This window comes from Gracilinanus agilis, chromosome 3, assembly GCF_016433145.1.
Source record: "Gracilinanus agilis isolate LMUSP501 chromosome 3, AgileGrace, whole genome shotgun sequence".
Classification (NCBI taxonomy): Eukaryota; Metazoa; Chordata; class Mammalia; order Didelphimorphia; family Didelphidae; genus Gracilinanus; species Gracilinanus agilis.
The window spans coordinates 490,039,757-490,058,457 of NC_058132.1; the positions used below are offsets into that span (position 1 = coordinate 490,039,757).

At 39.5% G+C, this 18,701-nt stretch overlaps 1 protein-coding gene across 2 annotated transcripts in view; it reads right to left on the reverse strand.

The window, feature by feature from the left end:
- The window catches only part of LONRF2 (LON peptidase N-terminal domain and ring finger 2), a 101,837-nt gene extending 83,836 nt beyond the window's left edge, over positions 1-18,001 (reverse strand). The window contains exon 1 of one of the 2 annotated variants that reach the window (XM_044670432.1): positions 17,120-18,001. In XM_044670432.1, the coding sequence (XP_044526367.1) occupies positions 17,120-17,891 (772 nt within the window). In that variant the 5' untranslated portion in view covers positions 17,892-18,001. The remainder of the gene's footprint in view (positions 1-17,119) is intronic. The other variant, XM_044670434.1, reaches the window with a different exon arrangement.
- Between the last annotated feature and the right edge of the window lie 700 nt (positions 18,002-18,701).

Sequence of the window (18,701 nt, forward strand, 5' to 3'; positions counted from 1 at the left end):
TGGCAAATAATTTGAAATTGTATTCTCAGAATAAGATTGGACTCAAACAGTAAGCTATCATTATGGCATATGCCTAGAATCTTTTTTTTTTTTTTTTAAACTTTTCTAAACAAAAAATCTGCTCCCAGAATCTGTGCTCAGGGATTTTTAATATTATGGAAATTTGTATGGCTTTCTTTATAAAAGTTGTAAAAGTAGTACTTTGTAGAAGTCTTAATCTGTTTTTTTAAGATCACGATATTTCTCAACTCTAAATTAATAAGCAATACCATATGGACCAAACAAGGTAGAGAACAATTTTGATTTTTAATATCTGTTCTTTCACTATTATCTTAGGCATAATAAAAGTTTTTGTGTTAAACTTAATTCCTAATAACAAATTAATATTTTAAAACACATGTAATTACTATATTCTTTAAACAAGAGCATTTCTTTCTTTCTTTCTTTCTTTAACCATTACCTTCTATCTTAGAAGCTATACTAAAGATTGGTTCCAAGGCAGAAGAATGTTATAAGGGCCAGGCAATTGGGGTTAAATGACCTGCCCAGGGTCACACAGCTGGGAAGTGTCTATGGCCACCTTTGAATCCAGGACCTCCCATTTTCAGGCCTGCCTCTCTATCTACTCAGTCAGAGGCAGAGTCAAGATGGCAGCGTAGTAACAGCAAAATCTTGAAACTGCTCTGAATATCCTTCCAAACAAATCTTTGAAAGGTCCCTCAAAAGAACAAAAGTCAAAGCAGGACAAGCAAGGGGATTCTCCTGCTGAACACAATGTGAAAGGTAGGCAGAGTGGATTTCCACTATATAAGGGGAATCCAATTAAAGGCAAAACCGCACAAGGAAAATACCACCCCATACACATACACACATACTGTGCCAGACAACTTTGGGATCCCAGGAAGTGGGCTACACCAACAAAAAAGCACCACAAATTTACCCCTGTAAGTTTCAAACCAGTGGCAGTGAGATTACAAGCTCTTTAGCACTGGGAGCACTTGGGCCTCTGTGGCAGCAGTAAGGATAGCCCCAGGGCAAAAACCCTGCTAGTCAGAAGCTAAGACAGAAATGGCCAGCAACTTGCAGATCTCCCAGTCCTCAAATGGGAAAAATGAGCAAACAGCAGCAAAAATAAAATCTTGACACTCAAAAATTTTTGCAGGAAAAAGAGAAAAAAAAAAGCAACAGGAGATGGTGAGAAACAAGCAAACACATGCAAAATCTCAAAAATTAAAAAAAGGAAATTGGTCACTAGCTCTGGAAGAATTCAAAAAGGAGTTCAAAAATCAATTAAAACAGGTAGAAGAAAAATGGGGAAAAGAAATGTAAAAAGAAAACAATAGCTTAAAAAGAGAAACTTGTCAAATAGAAAATGAGACACAGAAATCAAATGAAGAAATAAGCAGAATATAAACCAGAATTGACCTACTGGAAGAACAGGCAAAAAAGTCCAATGAAGAAAAAAAAAGAGTACCATGAAAAGCAGAATGGACCAAATGGAAAAGGAGGATCAAAAGATCATAGAAGAAATTCAGGTTCACTTAGTCACATGGCTGACCCAGGCATTTCTTTAAGTAATGTAAAGATGCTCTAACATGATAAATTATTTTATGTAAATCTTAGCAAAAATCCTTAAAATTAAATTTAAAACTTTTAAAGTACTAGAATAGAGAACTTAGGCCTAAATTACACAGCAGAAAACCATGACCATTTTCAATAGTCTTAACTTTAGTAACACATTTTTTTCAATTTACAAAAGAAAGTATGCTTCCTAAATGGTGTACTAAATTTACATCTATTTGGAGAAAGTCCATTGTAGGAATTTTTATTTCTAAACTTCCTATTTTATCTAGATAATGCCTATTACCTTTCCTCCAAAACCTCCAAAATTCTATCAATAGCATCATTTGCAGTCACCCATGCTTAAAATCTCATTGCTGTCTTTGATTCTCCCCTTTCCCTCACCTCCCATAACCAATTAATTACTAGATCTTTGGAATTTTCCTCACATTATTCTTTGAATTCATAGTTTCCTTTTGTCATCCTTACACAGAAGCCTTCATTACTATTTACACAGACCCCTAGAGCAGCCTCCTAACATACCTTCTCAACTCATCTCCTCCCTCTCTCTAATCCATCCTTCGTTCCAATGCCTGACTAATGTTCCTTATTCTCAAGTAATTCCTCCACTCAAATACTTCATGTCTTCTTTGTGCCAATCGAAGCTCCTGTTCAAGGTGCCTCCATAAACTAATGTAACCCAACTTCATGATTCCTTGCAACGCTACAATCAAACTGGACAATCTTTTGTCTCATTCCTCATATATATCATTGCGGGTGTGTGCATGCGCGCGCGCATGTGTGTGTGTTTGTGTGTGTGTGTGTGTGAATGTGTGTTTATTCTTTGTGCTTTTTGCTCACTGTTTCCTATATCTCTACCTTAAGAAATCTACCTTCTTCAAGGAGTATTTCTGACCCACATAATTGAAAATGATCTTTTTATTCACCCAACTGAAAATGATCTTTTCTAGAGGCAGCTGGGGGGGGCACAGTGAATAAAGTGCCAGGCCTGAAGTCAGGAGGAACTGGCTTCATATCCAGCCTCAGATATGTCCTGGATGTGAGACTTTGAGTAAGTCACTTAACCCCAATTGCCTAGCCCTTGCCCTTTTGTCTTAGAATTAATACAAACCATGCTCACTTTGGCAGCACACCTACTAGAATTGATACAAACAAAATGTAAAAAAAAAAACCTTTTCTTCCTGTGGCTTTCACATGAAATTTGTGCTTTGCTGTTACTATATCATGATATAAATTTTCTACATTATATACATTTATAAAATAGCATTATGCTATGTATGCAACATGCCCACTGCTCAACTGTAAGCACTATAGGGGTGTATCTAAATTAGCTTTGTATTCCCCCTTCAGGTCTCTCAATAGTGCTTTTCATAGAGAGGTGTCCCAAGTCTTAGTCAAGTCTTAAAATACTAAAACGTTAAACTATACTAACACTTTTGGGACAACCTATATAGTAGGCACTTGATTATTAAAAGAATACTATTACTAATGTAAAACTAACTGGAAAACAGAATTCCTATCTGAGTAATTTTAAATAAATTGTTACATCACATAAGCATGAAAGCAAAATGGTAAAATAATTTTTCACATTTTGTTCACAAAGGTTCATTCTCATTTTTAAGCACTTAAAAAAAGAAACCAACTTATTTTTATTTTTAAAAAATCCTTACTTTTTGTCTTAGAATCGATACCAAGTATTGGTTACAAGGCAGAAAAGAGGCAAGGGCTAGGCAATTAGAATTAAGCGCCTTGGCCAGGATCATCCAGCTAAGAAGTGTCTGAGGCCAGATTTGAACCTAGGACCCTCCTGTCTGTAGGCCTGGCTATCCAGTGAGTCACCTAGAGGTCCCCCCATTATTTTTCCAATGAACTAAAAAGTCTCCCAGCAATAAGAAGTCCTGAGAGCTACATAATATATATTACATTACTTTATGGCATTATATAAATGCTCTTCAATTTCTGTACATAACACAAGAACTTTTTGGCAATTTTAGGACATGGTAATAAATAATATTCAGTTCCCATAAAATGCTTCTAATATAGTTAAGTTCCATTTTTTTAAATGAATATACAAAGATGAACAAATTTGTATTGTAAAAAACAGTATCATTTTTCAGGATTGCTTAATTTAACCTATGTTTTATTAAAACCCAAACAAAAGAAACTAGAGTCTTCTTCTCTACTCTCTAAAATAGGCAATTTTCTTCTGTAAGTGGATTATGGGCATAAATTGGAAAACCGAAGAAAAGCAAGAAATTCAGAAGCTGAATACAATGGAAGAGCAACATACAGGATGCAGAAGACCTGGCTTGTTAGCATTAAACATGATTACTTAATCTGCATATCTGTTGTCTCAGCTATAAAATCTGAGATATTTGCTTTATCTATCATTTTATGGAATTATGTGTCAAGGAAAAAGTGAATTTCATGAAAACCATCTGAAAAGCAAAAGCACTTTAAAAATATAAATTCTTAGGGGGCAGCTAGGTGGCTCAGTGGATTGAGAGCCAAGCCGAGAGATAGGAGGTCCTGGCCTCAGACACTTCCCAGCTGTGTGACCCTGGGCAAGTCACTTAACCCCCATTGCCAAGCCCTTACCACTCTTCTGCCTTGGAACCAATACACAGTATTGATTCCAAAATGGAAGGTAAGGGTTAAAAAAAATATATATGAATTCTTTCTGAAATGGAGACAAATAATAAGAAAAAGTTTTTTTCTCTTCCTCTGCAAAGATATAATTTTGCCACAATTTACCTCACTTTCAACATAGTGTAAGGTGAATTTTCTGGAGGGGGTGAAGAGGTCTCGGCTAGAGAGGATCTTTGTATATCAGCCTCATGTATTGAAAAGTATTGACTGGACATAGGAGTTAGATGGTCTGGGTTCAAACTCTACTTGGCCAGAGTTTAGGTTGCCTAAAACCTGATTAGCTGTGTGACCCTGCCTCAGTAGATCATTTAATCTTTCTGAATTTCAATCCCTTGGTATTTTTGTACTTTTCTATATACTTCAGAGGGACACAGTGAAAATCAAATGAGGTCATGTAGTTAAAGTACTTGGTAAATTTCAAACCTTATTAGATATGATGGTAATTCATAATGTCTTATGTAAAAGGAAAAGAACTACACTGTAATGTGTTAGAGGGAGGGTGCTAGCAATCTGGAGGCAATGGAATGGAAAAGATGGTCTACAGCAAATCTATTCTGGTATAAATTAAGCATGTTAACCTTATATGCAAGGCACTGCGGTAGATTTACATTTAATAGTTGTAAAAAGAGTCTAAAAACATATTTTTTCCCACAAAGGAGATTGGGTTTTAATGGGGGATTCATTAACAGGAATAACTATATTATATTCCCTAAAAAAATTATGTAATTTCTTCTCTCAAGTGGCACATGGATATAAATTGGAAAATTTGAGAAAAAGCAATCAAACTCAGTAAGTATAATGTAAATATAATATCACAGTTTTGTATTCATGGAAAAGTGGGGGGGGGAGACTTCTATGTTAAGACTAGGATGTTTTCTAAAGGTGACTCTAGCTTCTGTAAGGTCACTTAATCTCTCAATTGCAAATCTCCCCTGGCTCCTTCTCTCCACCACTCTATCAAGCTGAGAATATTACCTCATATTTTACAGAAAAAAATTGAAGCCATTTGTCATGAAGTCCCTCTTCCTCACATCTACTGTCACTCAGATGCCTTCTGAAACTTTCATTTCCTTAACCCCTGCTTCACATGATGAGGTGACCTTCCTCGTTACTACTTACTAACCCTTCTTTTTGTTCAAATGATCTCATTCCATCCTGTCTCCTCCAGCAGAGTTCTCCCTGTCTTTCCCATTCTTTCATTCATTTTTGGTCTCTTCTTCTCTACTGACTCTCATCTCCTACTGTCTACAAACATGTAAAAAAAAGAACCCTCATTTGATCCTTCAATTCCTACTATTATCCCATTTCTCTTCTTTCAGCTAAATGCTTCCTTGAAAAGCTCATCTCCAATAGGTGCCTCTGCTTTCTTTCCTCTTAATGCTTTCAAACAGGCTTCCATTATTCCAGGAATCTGCTCTCTGCAGTGCTTTCTTGGTTACCCAAAAGGATGTTCTTTCTCTTTGACCTCTCTTAAGTTTTGACACTGTTAAGCACTCTTAACCCTTAACATTCTCTTCTTTACATTTCTTAAAGAAAAGTCCTTGGTTAAAGAATACAGTAATCACATGTGTTTTTAAAAATTAATTTAATATTAGGAATTAAGCTTAACACAAAAAGTTTTATTATTCCTAAGAAAACAATAAAGGGACAGATATTAAAAACCAAAATTATAAACTGTTCTCGGTTTTTAAATATTAGGGATGTAGACCCTAAATGATCACCCTAGAGCAAATATCAATAATATGGAAATAGGTCTTGATCAATGACTCCTGTAAAACCCAGTGTAATTTTGAGTTGGCTATGGGAGGGGTTCAGAGGAGGGGAGGGAAAGAACATGAATCATGTAACCATGGAAAATTTTTCTTAATTAATCAATTAAAAAATAAAATAAAAATAAATATGCCCTGCTGGCATATGGATATCAAGTTATTAATATACAGTTGAGAAATACAGTAAGCTTCAAGAACCAGATTAGAATTTTACAAAGGTTTTTTGGAACATCATTCTCTCCTGGTTCTCATCCTACCTCTCAGACCACACTTCTGTCTCCTTTGCTGGATCCTCCTCCAGATCAAGATCACACCCTCTAACAGTAGGTAGGTATCCTTCAAGGTTCTGTACCTTCTCTTCTCCCTCTATACAGTTTCACTAGGTGATCTCATCAATTCTCATGAATTTAATTACCATATTTATGTTGATGATTCTCAAATCTACCTTTCCTGCCCCAATCTCTCTGCTGGCCTCCAAACTCACATATCAAACTGCCTTTCAGAATCCTTGAACTAGAAGTCAGGTAACCATCTTAGCCAGCTTAAATGCAATGTGTCCCAAACATTATTATCTTTCCCCCTAACTCTCCCCTCCCCTACCTTCTCCTATTACTGTAGAGAACAACATAATCTTCCTAGTCCCTCAGGCTACCAACCCTGAATTCCTCACTATCTCTCACCCCTCCTCCACCATATACTTACACCTAATCTCCAACACATACATACCCTTCTATCCAGTGACAATGGCCTCTAGCCAGTTCCACAAACAAGAACTCTCTCAATTCAAGGCATTTTCTCTTACTAGCCCCCATGCCTGGAATGCTGTGCCTCCTATACTCTCATTACTGGCCTCCCTGGTTTCCTTAAGTCCCAACTAAAATTTCATCTTTGACAGGAAACCTTCCTGAACCCCTCTTAATTTGAATGTTTCCCACTTCTTAATGATTTCCTCTATTTATCCTGTATACAGCCTGCTTTGCATGTATTTATTTGCATGTTGTTTCCTTCATTAGACTATAAGCTCTTTGAGTACAACTGCCTTTTGCCTCTTTTTGAATCTGCAGTGCTTAGCAGAGCTGGCACTTACTAGTCAGTTAATAAAAGTTTATTGAATTGAACTGTAAATCCTTGAAGGAGGAAACATAATATATGAGTTAACATCAATCCTAACTGTAGCCCTCATAACATTTCACTTAAACTACTGCAATAGCTTTCTACCTGGGCTCCCAGTATCCTGTCTCCATTCCAGCTCCCACACAAGCTACTAAAATGTCCCAATGTCCTTAAGGTAGGAAGGATATGACTCTCCTGCTCACAGTCCTGGAGTTGAGTTAAAGGAGTGCATTACAGGTCTTGCAGATGGATTATAGAAACAAAGCATTACCTGATAGTGCATTTTGGTTGGAATATAAAAATTATGAAGAAGAGTAATTTGAAATAGAGCCAGAAAAGCAGGCTAGAGCTGGAATTGTAATGAGGTTTAAATGTTAGGCTATATTTTATCATAAAGGCAATGTGGAGGGGAGGGCAGAGGGCACCAGAAGGTTTTGAGCAGGAGAATAACATGTCAAGCCTATGCCTTAGGAAAATGATTTTGCTAGATGTGTCAAGAATGAATTGGAGAGGCCAAAAAGGGAAGGGATCTTATTGCTCAGGGAATCAGAAATCAACATTACTTCCACAAACCAATGGTCAAAGTAATCTAAAATGAACGAAACTGACTTTTTGTGGAGGCAAAGAATTGGAAATTGAGAGGATGTTCATCAATTGGGGAATGGCCGAACAAATTATGGTATATGGTGGTGATGGAATAGTATTGTGCTATAACAAATGAGGAACAAGGTAATATCAGAAAGGGCTGAAAAGACCTACATGAACTAAATCAAAGTGAAATAAGCAGAACAATGAGAACATTGTACATACTAAACAGTAATATTATGGAATGATCAACTACAAAAGACTTAATTACTCTCATCAATACAATGATCCAAGACAATTCTGAGGGACTTATAACAAAGTATTCTATGTACCTTCAGAGAAAGTACTGTTGGAGTCAGAATGTAGATCGAAGCATATGATTTTTCATTTTAGTTTATTTGGGTTTTTTTTTTGGGGGGGGGTCTTGGTTTATATGAATATTCTCATGAAAATGAACAATATGGAAATGTTTTACATGATAAAACTTCTATAACCCAAATCAAATTGCTTACCAGCTTCAAGAATGGGGAGAGAAGGGAGAAAGACAATTTGGATCATATAACTTCAGAAAAGTTATGTGGAAAATTGTTTTTTACATGTAATTGGTAAATCTTAAAAAAAAAACTAAAATGATTAGAAAAACAAAGAAGGCAAGAGAGAATACACTCATAGCTAAGAGCAAAAGATACAATCTGCCAAGCCAACCAAACTATAAAGCTAGAACTGTTTAAACATTCTGGTTCTACAAAAGGTGGCTAGCAAACTCCATGGAAGGTCTGGTAGAAGAGGATTAGAACTGTTTAAACATTCTGGTTCTACAGAAGGTGGCTAGCAAACTCCATGGAAGGCCTGGTAGAAGAGGATTACTCAGTAAGAAAAGACAAAAACAATCATCAGTAAGAAAAGACAAAAACTATCAATCAGTGAGGCTTAAGTTATCTGCAATTTACAGATGGGACCAAAACAAATAAGTCTGATGTTACTTTTAAACTTCCTTTTGATTGTTGGCCCCCTTCTTTTTTCTGTAGTGCTTTGTGGAAAACTTAAAAACATTAAAGAGAGAATGTTTGTCATTTATAAAAGAATCTGGTAAGGCAAGGAAAATCTGTCATCTCCCAAATGCAAGGTGGTCTGATATGAACACAATTCATAAACAGGATTAGAAGCAATAAGATACTAGTAGAGAACAGTAGGCAGCCAAGCTTATTGCGGGAAGGGGGGGGAGGGGATTTGGGTGGACTTGGAATCATGGATGGAAAGGAAAATGAACTGGTTATCAGGAAACAGATCCCAGTTCCACTATTAACCATAAATAGTTGGGCAATTTGCTTAATACCTCTCTAAGTTTCAGCTTCTTTACAAACACTTAATATTAGAATATATTTATGTAGCACATTATGGCTTAGAAAGTGCTTTTCTCAAAACCACCTTATGCAGTAAGCATTGCAAATAATATTATTCCCATTTTATACAGATAATCTCTGTCATCATTGAATCCATAATCTAGTACAGGAATGATACTCAAAAAGAAATACAATACAGAATTCATAAAAGATGTAAATCAAGTGCTATGTTCAGGCTAACGGAGTAGCATTAAGACTATTATACTGAGAGTTTGGGAGAGATCAGAAAGGTTTTAAAGAGGGAACAGTTTTTGAGTTGGATCTCTAAAACAAATGGAGAGGATTTTAAACAGAAGACTAGTAAGGGAGGGGGGGGGGAACAGTATTCTTGCTACAGAAAAAGGCATGAAGAAATTATTGAAAATAATGTTAAGGTTCAAGCTGAAGTCCTGCCATTTTATACTTGTATGACCTTAATCAAATCATCACTTCACTTCTCTGGAAGGCAGTTTCTTGATTAACAAGAATGGGGGGTGGGGGAGCACATCACAGGAAGGGGAGGCTAGACTAGATGGCTAAGCTCCCTTTAAGTTCTAAATTCTACAAATATTTGGGAAAGCACTTTATACAGTAGACAGCAAGTGGAGCAGATTAGTTAAAACATAGATACATGAAGGGAAAAGTGTTTCAGAAGGTTAGAAAGATAAGGTAACATGACTATTACAGAGGTTTGAATGTCAAATAAGAGCTGGGAACTAAAGGGAATTATACTGGTTTGAGGCAGAGGAATGACATGAATTATATCTGTACATAAGGAAGATTATTTCATCATATAAAGAAAAATGGATTTAAAGGGTAAGAGAGATGATATTCACTAAATATCTGTTAGGAGGCTATTTCAATTGTCTAAGGGCCTGTACTATGGTGGTACCAATGGGAATAGAGAATAGGAAACTGTTTCTGTGCCTTTTGGACTAGCTTTCTTTTCCCATTCCTTATTCTCCTCTCTCCTTAATCCTCACCTCCAACCCAATGCCAAAGCAATAGAGATAGAGGAAAGAGGAAAACTGAAAGTTAAATTATAACTCTGGGATCTTTTTTTTGTTTTTAGCAAATATTAAAATGCAAACCAATCGAAATTCCACAATATTCAATGATGGTTGACCTTGGTATTAATATAGTCATTTACCAAAGATAAAACAGATAGCTTATTTTGTCTGTCTCAGAGTCAAAATAGGTACTGGACAAGAAATTCTTTAGTCAGTTAAAAATTATTACTATTTTAAAATCTTTGGGATTAAGGAAATGCCATATTCCTCGTATTTATAAATCATGGCTACTGCATATCAACTTTGATCTAAAGCTACAAATGTGGTCATTAAGACTTTCAGCATTAATTCCCACAATTGCTAATAAAAGTTCTACTCTATTAAAAAACCATAAATCTAATCCAAGTTTTTTCCCCATGTAAGCCAATAAAATGTAATTTAATTGTAGAGTTTACCAAGAAAGAAAGAAACAGTATATACTGAGCCAAATTTTCTTCTATTTTAAGTCATTCTGACATAGAGATCATTAGGTAGACATATAAGGTAGCACTTAAGGCAATATTAGAATAGTTCATTAGAATGTGGTACTATCAAGTACAAACTACTGCCTTAGGCTTTTTGTTTGTGGATCATTGAAAATAAAAATGTTTAGCAAACTAAAAAAGTTGTATTCCTGACCATGGTTATATTAGTTCCCAAATGCATAAGAGGCTAAAAGAAACTGTAGAGAAGTCTAGGGCAATGATGGGCCAGATGCAGGCCCCCATGACATTATTCCTATCTGACGAATACAATGAGTAGGATACAATACATGAAACTTCAGAGAGTTGCCTTAGAAACAGACTGACATGACAGATGAGCATTTCCTTTCCTTTGGCCCCCTCTTTAAAAAGTTTGTCCATCACTGGTCTAGGGTAAAAATCCATCACAATTTTTGTTTTAAAAAAAAACAAAACGGTTCAACAGTTCATCTAACCCCCTTGCATCTGGCACTTTCATATCTATCATTCAATTATATTAATATCTTGATGATCAATAACCTTGTATCTTGCCAAATGCAATGATTTTTTTCTTAGCCTTTATCTGATAAATTTATTTGAAAGCAACTAACTGTATTCTCCTCTCTTAGCTTCCATGATATTATGCTAGCCACATTATCTTGGTTTTTCTACTGTCTGACCTACTTGGGAGTACCTGTTATCCCATTTAACTCTAAGCCTAAGACTTCTGCTCTTCTCTCTGTACCTATCCTCCCGCGGAACTCACAGAGCTATTACATTAGCTCAGTGAGGATACTTTCTGAATTGCATCATCTCCTTGAGGTCAATAATTTCTATACTTTTTCCAACTTGGTATTCCCAGGACCTAGCACAGACATTTGGAACTTGGTAGGTCTACTGACTCTACCCAAGCTCTTGAATTCTATCTTTCAACTGTGGATTGGACTTTTCTATTTAGAAAGGGTATTATAACCCCCCAAAAAACTCAAAGCCTTGTTACCATTGATTTATTCCTCTTCCTTCAATCCCTATACCTAGTCAATGACCAAATTCTATTGATTCTTCCTTCAGATTTTATCTTTATTTCTTCTACTCTATTTCTACTGCTACAACTGATTCAAAAGTTCATTACTTTACAGATTACTGCAAAACTTTCCTAACTAGTCTGCTGGTTCCCAATCCATTCTGTCACCAGATTTCTCTTCCCAAAACATCATTTTCATCTCACCATTCATTCCTCTACTCAAAAACCTTAACCTAAAAGATCACATCCAAAATACTTATTCAGCTCCTTGACAACTTGGCCTACTCCTTACCTATCCAAATGTCCTTATTACTCATCAAGATACAATCTGATCCAGTCACTGTTCTAACATTTTCTTTCCCGATTCTCCTCACACTGTTCCTATTGCTACGCTGAAAAGTTCACAACCTAAATCCTATATGTCCAATCCTACCTATTTTTTAAAGTTCATTCAGGTTCTGCCTTCTTCAAGTTGCCTTTCCAAACTCTTTAGCCAAAACTCTTTGCTGAGCCTCCATGATCATTTTAGCATTATAACATGTGCATACAGCAAGGCTATAAGCTTCCTATAGGTAGAAACTGTGATTTCTCTTTTTTCTATATTCTCTTCCACTTCTCCACAACTATCAACAGTGCCAAAACCACAGAATTTAAAGATGAAAGGAACCTTAACAATTATCTAGCCGTCCAGCTATGGGCAAACTCCGGCCCTCAGGCCAGATTTTTTTTGGGGGGGAGGGGGGGAACCTGAAATGTTCTATCCAGCCCTCAACATTATTCCTCATCTTACAAATACAATGAGTAGGATACAATATAATGAAACTTCGAGAGAGTTGCCTTAGAAACAGACTGACAAATGAGCATTTCCTTTCCTTTGGCCCCCTTTTTAAAAAGTTTGCCCATCACTGATCTAGCCCAATCCCTCCTCCTCTTACAAAGGAGAGCACTGTGTAAGCCTTAAAGTTCTATTTACTTTTTTTTTAATGCTGGATTTCCAGTCAGAAGACCTGGATTCAAATGCTTTATGCTTTTATGTGATCACAGAAAAATCACTTAACCTCAATAAGGTTCAGTTTCCTAATCTGTGATCTGTGGAGACTAAATTAGAATGTATAGAAAGTACTTTATAAACTTTAAAATATTATTTAATGTAGTTATTATTATTACTACAAAGGAAGCCAAGACTCTCGAGAGGTTCAGTCAAATTGCCAATTGTTACAGAAGAAGCAGCCACAATAAGAACCAAGATTTTGATTCCAAATCCAGAGCTCTTAGTATAATATCACTCTGCGTTCATAGTTGTCACTTGACCCTTTGACAATCTGACAATGATATATTGATCATTTTATAATGCAAGAGGCTATACTAACTGCTGTGGGTAATATAAGGTCATGCAAAGTTTTGGCCCCTGTCCTCCAGAAATTTACAGCCTTGCTGGGGAGATAAGTCATGTAGAGATGACAAAAATGACTACAAGGAAGTATATATAAATGCCAAAATGAGTCACAGCCAGTACTCTAAAAGTACAGAGGAAAGACAATTTTTGACTAAATGATCAGGAAAGGTATTATGGAGGAACTGACCTCCCCTTTAAACATCAGGTTAGAGTTTAACAGGTAGAGAGAATAGGAGGTTGGGCAACCCAATTGGAGGGGTGGAGAAGAATGATATAAACAAAGGCATGAAGGTAAGAAACATCAAAGCCAGTCTATGTGGTTCCATATAAGTTTTGTGCAGAAATAAGTTGAGGCCAAAATATAAGGGGGTCTGCTTTTAGAATTGGCTAGAGCACAGACATTTATAGCAGTCAGACTTCCATAATAATAATGTTCATAATAAAGTTCATGGCTAAGAAATGGTGGCTTAATGAGATTTAAATAGTCACATTAGGCAAAGTCCTTTAAACTCACGAATTCAAACACTAGCGAAGTGACCATTGAACCCTTACACAAACTGTAGAAATTTCTTTTCAAAGTAGAAAGAGGGCTAGCTTCTTTCTTTTGACTAATGTAACCTAAATTGGGAGATCTGAGAATAGAAGAAAAGTTGGCAGAAGGAGAAAAAAAGCATACTTTTCTTTTTCGATAGAACTTGCATATGGAGCTCACTAAATCTCTCCTAAAACAAACAAGAAAAGCAATTTTACATTGGGTTCTAGTAAATGACAGTAAGGTTTTAGTAAAAGATAAAAGGGCAAGGGCTAGGCAGACAGGATTAAGTGACTTTTTCAGAATCACACAGATAAGAAGTCTCTGAGGTGAGATATGAACCCAGGTTCTTTGACTCCAGGTCTGGCTCTCTATCCACTGAGCTACCTAGCTGTCCCTTCACTATATCTCTTGATAGTTTAAGTTTCTCATTGTGGTACAGATGAAATAAAAACTAATTTCTGCTTTAAAAATTTCTACATGTCACAAATATACCTACCAAGTTTTAAAAAAGATAATCATATGATTTATGTAGAAAAATATACAAAAAAATGTAATGTGTTTAAAAGATTTAGAGAATTGTAAATGTAATCTAACTTGACAGTAGGACATGGAAATTCAAAAAGGTATTAGGATTTCAGTTACATTAAGAGAAACTTATCATCTAGTACAGAGGAGTCTAAGAGTACAGCAGTCAGTCCTCTGCCATGAATATATATGAATATAGTGTTTGGTTCTGAATGTTTCATTTTAAGAAGGAAATTGATAAAATGGAGACCTCATGAGAAGTATGTCTTCAAAATTGGTGAGGATCCTCAAAACAGAATTTTGGCTTTAAGAGTTTTAGGTGGGAGACCAGAATATTTTTACAGTAGAACCTTATTTTCTCAAATTTAACACACTTGAATTTAGGTAAGTGAAACTGGCAACAAAAATAAATAAATGAAAAAATTTTCCCACGCAGTATAAAGTCTCACAGCAATTCACCCAATCATGTTCATTCTCACTGAGAAGCATTTTTGCACCACAAAGTCCTATCTCATTAAAGCAGTGCTTCTCTGTTTCATTAACACTGTTTAGTTATTAATAACAGTCCCAAAGTACAAAAACAGTGATGCTGGTCACTCTGAAAAATCTAAGAAAGGCTGTAAAGTCATAAAGGTATGTTTAAGAAATACTTAATATTGGGGGTTCACTATTATGAGCAATTTTCAACTTATGCAAAGGGTCTTAAAAAAAAGCACACTGGCATTATAAAACAAGGTCCTACTCTATTCAGACATTTGATGGACTGTCAAGAGCTGGGAAAAACCAGGACCCATGAATAGAAGGTACAGAATGGCAGACTTGGATTCCATGTAAGAGATTTCCTAATCATTAGACCAATCCCAATGTGGAACTTTTTGACTGAGGAGGTAATTCAAGTGCAGGATTTTGTGGCAAGGGTAGACCCACCCCCCCTTTCCTGTCACAAGGATCACAACCTCCCCTAGGACTCTTCACTTTTTCCTAATACTCTCATATCCCATCAGTTATGGATTTTCCTTAATTCTACCTCCTTCCTCTTCTCTCTGCTCCTATGGCCATCACTCCAGTTCAGGCCCTCTCAATCACTTATTTCAATAGCATCCTAATGGGTCTCCCTGCCTCCAATGGAGCAAGGTCCTCTTTCCTACTCCAATAGCCCAGACAAACAGGTCTGTGTGCTAATTATTCCTCACCCATGACAGGGGAGTATCCCAGTTCCTGTCTTGCTGCCTTTGCACCCACTGATCCCACAAATATGCCTCCTCCTCACTTTCACCTCTTAGAATCCCCAGATGATTTCAAACCTCAGTTCAAGGGATACTCCCTAAATAAGGTCTTTATTCATCCCCTCAATTGTTAGTGCCTCCTCTTTCTCACCCCTGAAAATGCCTTGCAAATATTTTTGAGAATGCACATGGTCTTCCTCCTTCCCTTATTTCCTTCCCTATTAATATCCTTTGGAACCACGATTATTTCATTTTATGATCTTTGAATGCTCAGCACCTAGCATAGTGGCTGTCACATAGTAGACAATGAATAATTCTTAAGACCAGTAGGTCAATAAGGTCTCTCCATACTCTGAAATTCCATATTTAGTCATGATTGTTATTCTTTTAATGCAGTTAACAAAAATACTCTCAAGTAACCTCTTGATTTGGAGATGATTTCCTAATTAACTTTGATAAATAATATTTTAATATAAACGTAATTAAAAAAAATTAGACCTATGATTTCATTGGTATGCCTCAACCAATGCAGAACAGCATATGCTGCTCAGCAACTTAAGTGGCTTGCCCTGGATCAACAAAGCCAGTACAAAAGTGCAAAACTTGAACCCAGGTCTCTCAGATTCAGATCAGCTAAGCTACACTGTTACTTTAAATTGTATGCCCCTTCTAAAATTAAAAATCTATGGTGTCTGAATTGTTAAAAATTTGCAATCAAATTATAAACCAAAAAGAATTTAAGCTCCTTGAGGGCAGTAATTGTCTTCTTTTTGTTGGTACTGCAACCTAACAAGCAAGAAACAGAAGTTCAATAGATATTTGCTGTTTAGGAATGCACTCAAGAAAATTTGAGTCTTCTTATCCAGTCATTTATTAAATATATTTATCAGAAGCAATACCCTAAACCGTACCATCATAGAAAGCATTTCAAGAAGAAAGCCCATACCTTTAGACTGGACTTTTCAAAGGTCAAACAAAAGAGCATAAATTTGGCAACGCTTCAAAGTAGATTATTATTCCAGAGTGGGGAGCCTGGTGCTTGTCTCTGATAGTCATGAGGGGAGAGGGGGAACGATTCAAATATTCTCTACCCCCCCAAACTACTCTAGCTAATTCTAAAGTCACTATGAAAAATGTAAAAAGTAGTAAGCCCAGGAAGAGATAAATTATTCAAAACGTTCAAAGAGGCAGTCGGGAAAGAAGGGAGGATGACAAAAAGACAAAGGAAACAAAATCCTAGGTATCGGAAAGGCTTTATGTCACACTCAGCAAGTCTAGGGCAGAAGGCAGCGTGTTATTTGCATTTTCCTGCACGACTCGTAAAGCACTCCGATTACAAAAGTAGGTCACATCAACACCCCCCTCCGGAGGCAACAGCTGATACATGAGGAAAAGTTATACTTCAGCAAGAGCTCCAGGGAAGACTTGACTAAAATAAATATAGAAGCCAAAGAAGCTGAGGGGGAGACCCTGAAAAATCCACCTACGTCAGGAAAAAGATTGGCCGGGGGGATGGCATGTTGCATGTCACCAGCACAGCACGATGAATTTATGGGGGATGGGGAGGATGGGGAGGCGGTGGTTAGTGGCTCAAAGTTACTGTAAACACACCTTTTTTTTTTAAAAAAAAAACAAAGGTAGGTCCACAGCTTACCGGTTTAAAGGGAAGAAAATCATAAACCCTAAAATTTTTTCATCATTTCGACTTGCTTATGATGAAGCTCTGGGTCACCCGTGGGTCCCACCTCGGTGGCCAGAAGGCAGCGTGGGAAAGGAGGAGGCGCTCTCACTCTCACACACACATTCACTCACTTACACACTCACCCAGCTCCAAAGCCTGGTCGTATTTGTGCAAGGCAGCGTCCAGCTCCTGTCGGTGCTGCAAACTCTCCGCCTGGCTGACCAGCCTCCGCACCCGGCTCTCCGTCTGAAAACACTTCTCGAGCAGGTTGCCCAGTACCACGTTGACTCGAGCGGGGCAGCTGTCCCCTCGACTGGGCGGGGACTTGGCGGCTGGGCAGCAGGGGCCGGCGGGGAGCCCGGGGTCTGTCTCGGTGCAGCGCTTGCACAGTGTGTGCCCGCAGTGCAGGGTCACTGGGTCGCAGAGCAGGAGCCGGCACCGCGGGCAGCAGAACAAGTCCCAGGCAGCAGCAAGCGTGGAGGACGAGGAGGAGGCGGCGGCAGAAAGTGGGTCGGGGGTTGCAACCGGTTCGTCCCAGGCGCTGGACTCGCCGCCGCCAGGGGCTGGCTCCCAGGGGGGCAGGCGCAGCTCCTCGCGGATGGCCAAGGCGCAGCTCTCCACCAGTTCCTTCAGCTCCTCTGGCCGCAAGCTCCCCAGACGGGCAGCCACACTGTACGAGTCCAGCGCCTCGGCAGCACGGCCAGCCCGGGCCAGCGCGTCCCCTCGCCTCAGGCAGAGACTGCGCTCGGGCTGGGGCAGCTCGGCCAGCTGCGAGCCATAGATCTCGGCAGCCAGCTCGTAGTTGCCCCCGCGGAAGGCCTCTTCCGCCACCGACAGCAGCTCAGGACAGGGGGCCCCGGCGTCTGGGCCCGGCGGCGGCGAGACCGGCTCGGTCCGGCCCGGCTTGGTGCCCATCCCCGCGGGGCAGAGGCGCCCCTCACGCCATAGCCGCGCGCGCCGGGAAGACTCCGAGAAGGGTGGGGATGGGGAGGGAGGGGAAAAAAGGAAGAAAGAAAGAAGCAAGGATGGAGGAAGGGAATAAAGGAGGGAGGAGGACGGGGGAAGATGCTCAGCTCTCCCGTCCCCGGGCGGCGGCAGCAGCGGCAGCGGGGCTACCAGCGAAGAGAGGCGCTGCCGCTGCCGCCGCCGCCGCTAGTTAGGGGTCCTGGCGGCAGCGCGGCGCCCCGAGCTGCGGCAACGACAGCCGGCAGCGCTCGCAGTGGCTGGGCCCGGCCATCAGAGCGGGGAAGGCAGTGGGGCTCTCCGGCGGGGCTGCATCGCCCACCCGGTCCAGAAGAGTGGGACCGGGGAGAGATGGAGAAAGATTAGGTTGAGGAGTGAGAGCACCCCCTCCCCAGGAGACCCTATAACTTCAGACGCCGGGGAGCACCCACACACACACACAGCCGCCCAGCCCCGGGAATGCCTGGGATGTGTGCGGGCTGCGCTAGGCTAGCAGAGCAGAGCAGAGCCTAGCACCCTCAATCTGCCACAGCTTCGGCTCCCGCTCAGCCTGCTCAGCCAGCTCGCCCGTCGCCCGAGACCCCACCCCCACCCCGCGCGCGGAGCCCCCTCCCCCCACCCCGAAGCCGGGGCCAGCCGCGGAGCGCGAGCGGGGGCGCGCGGACCGACTGAAGCGCGGGCCGGCGGGCGCAGCACACTCACACCCAGTCCTCTTAAACACGCAGGCGCGTAGCTGCCCCCGCCAGGCGGGGATGCCGGAGG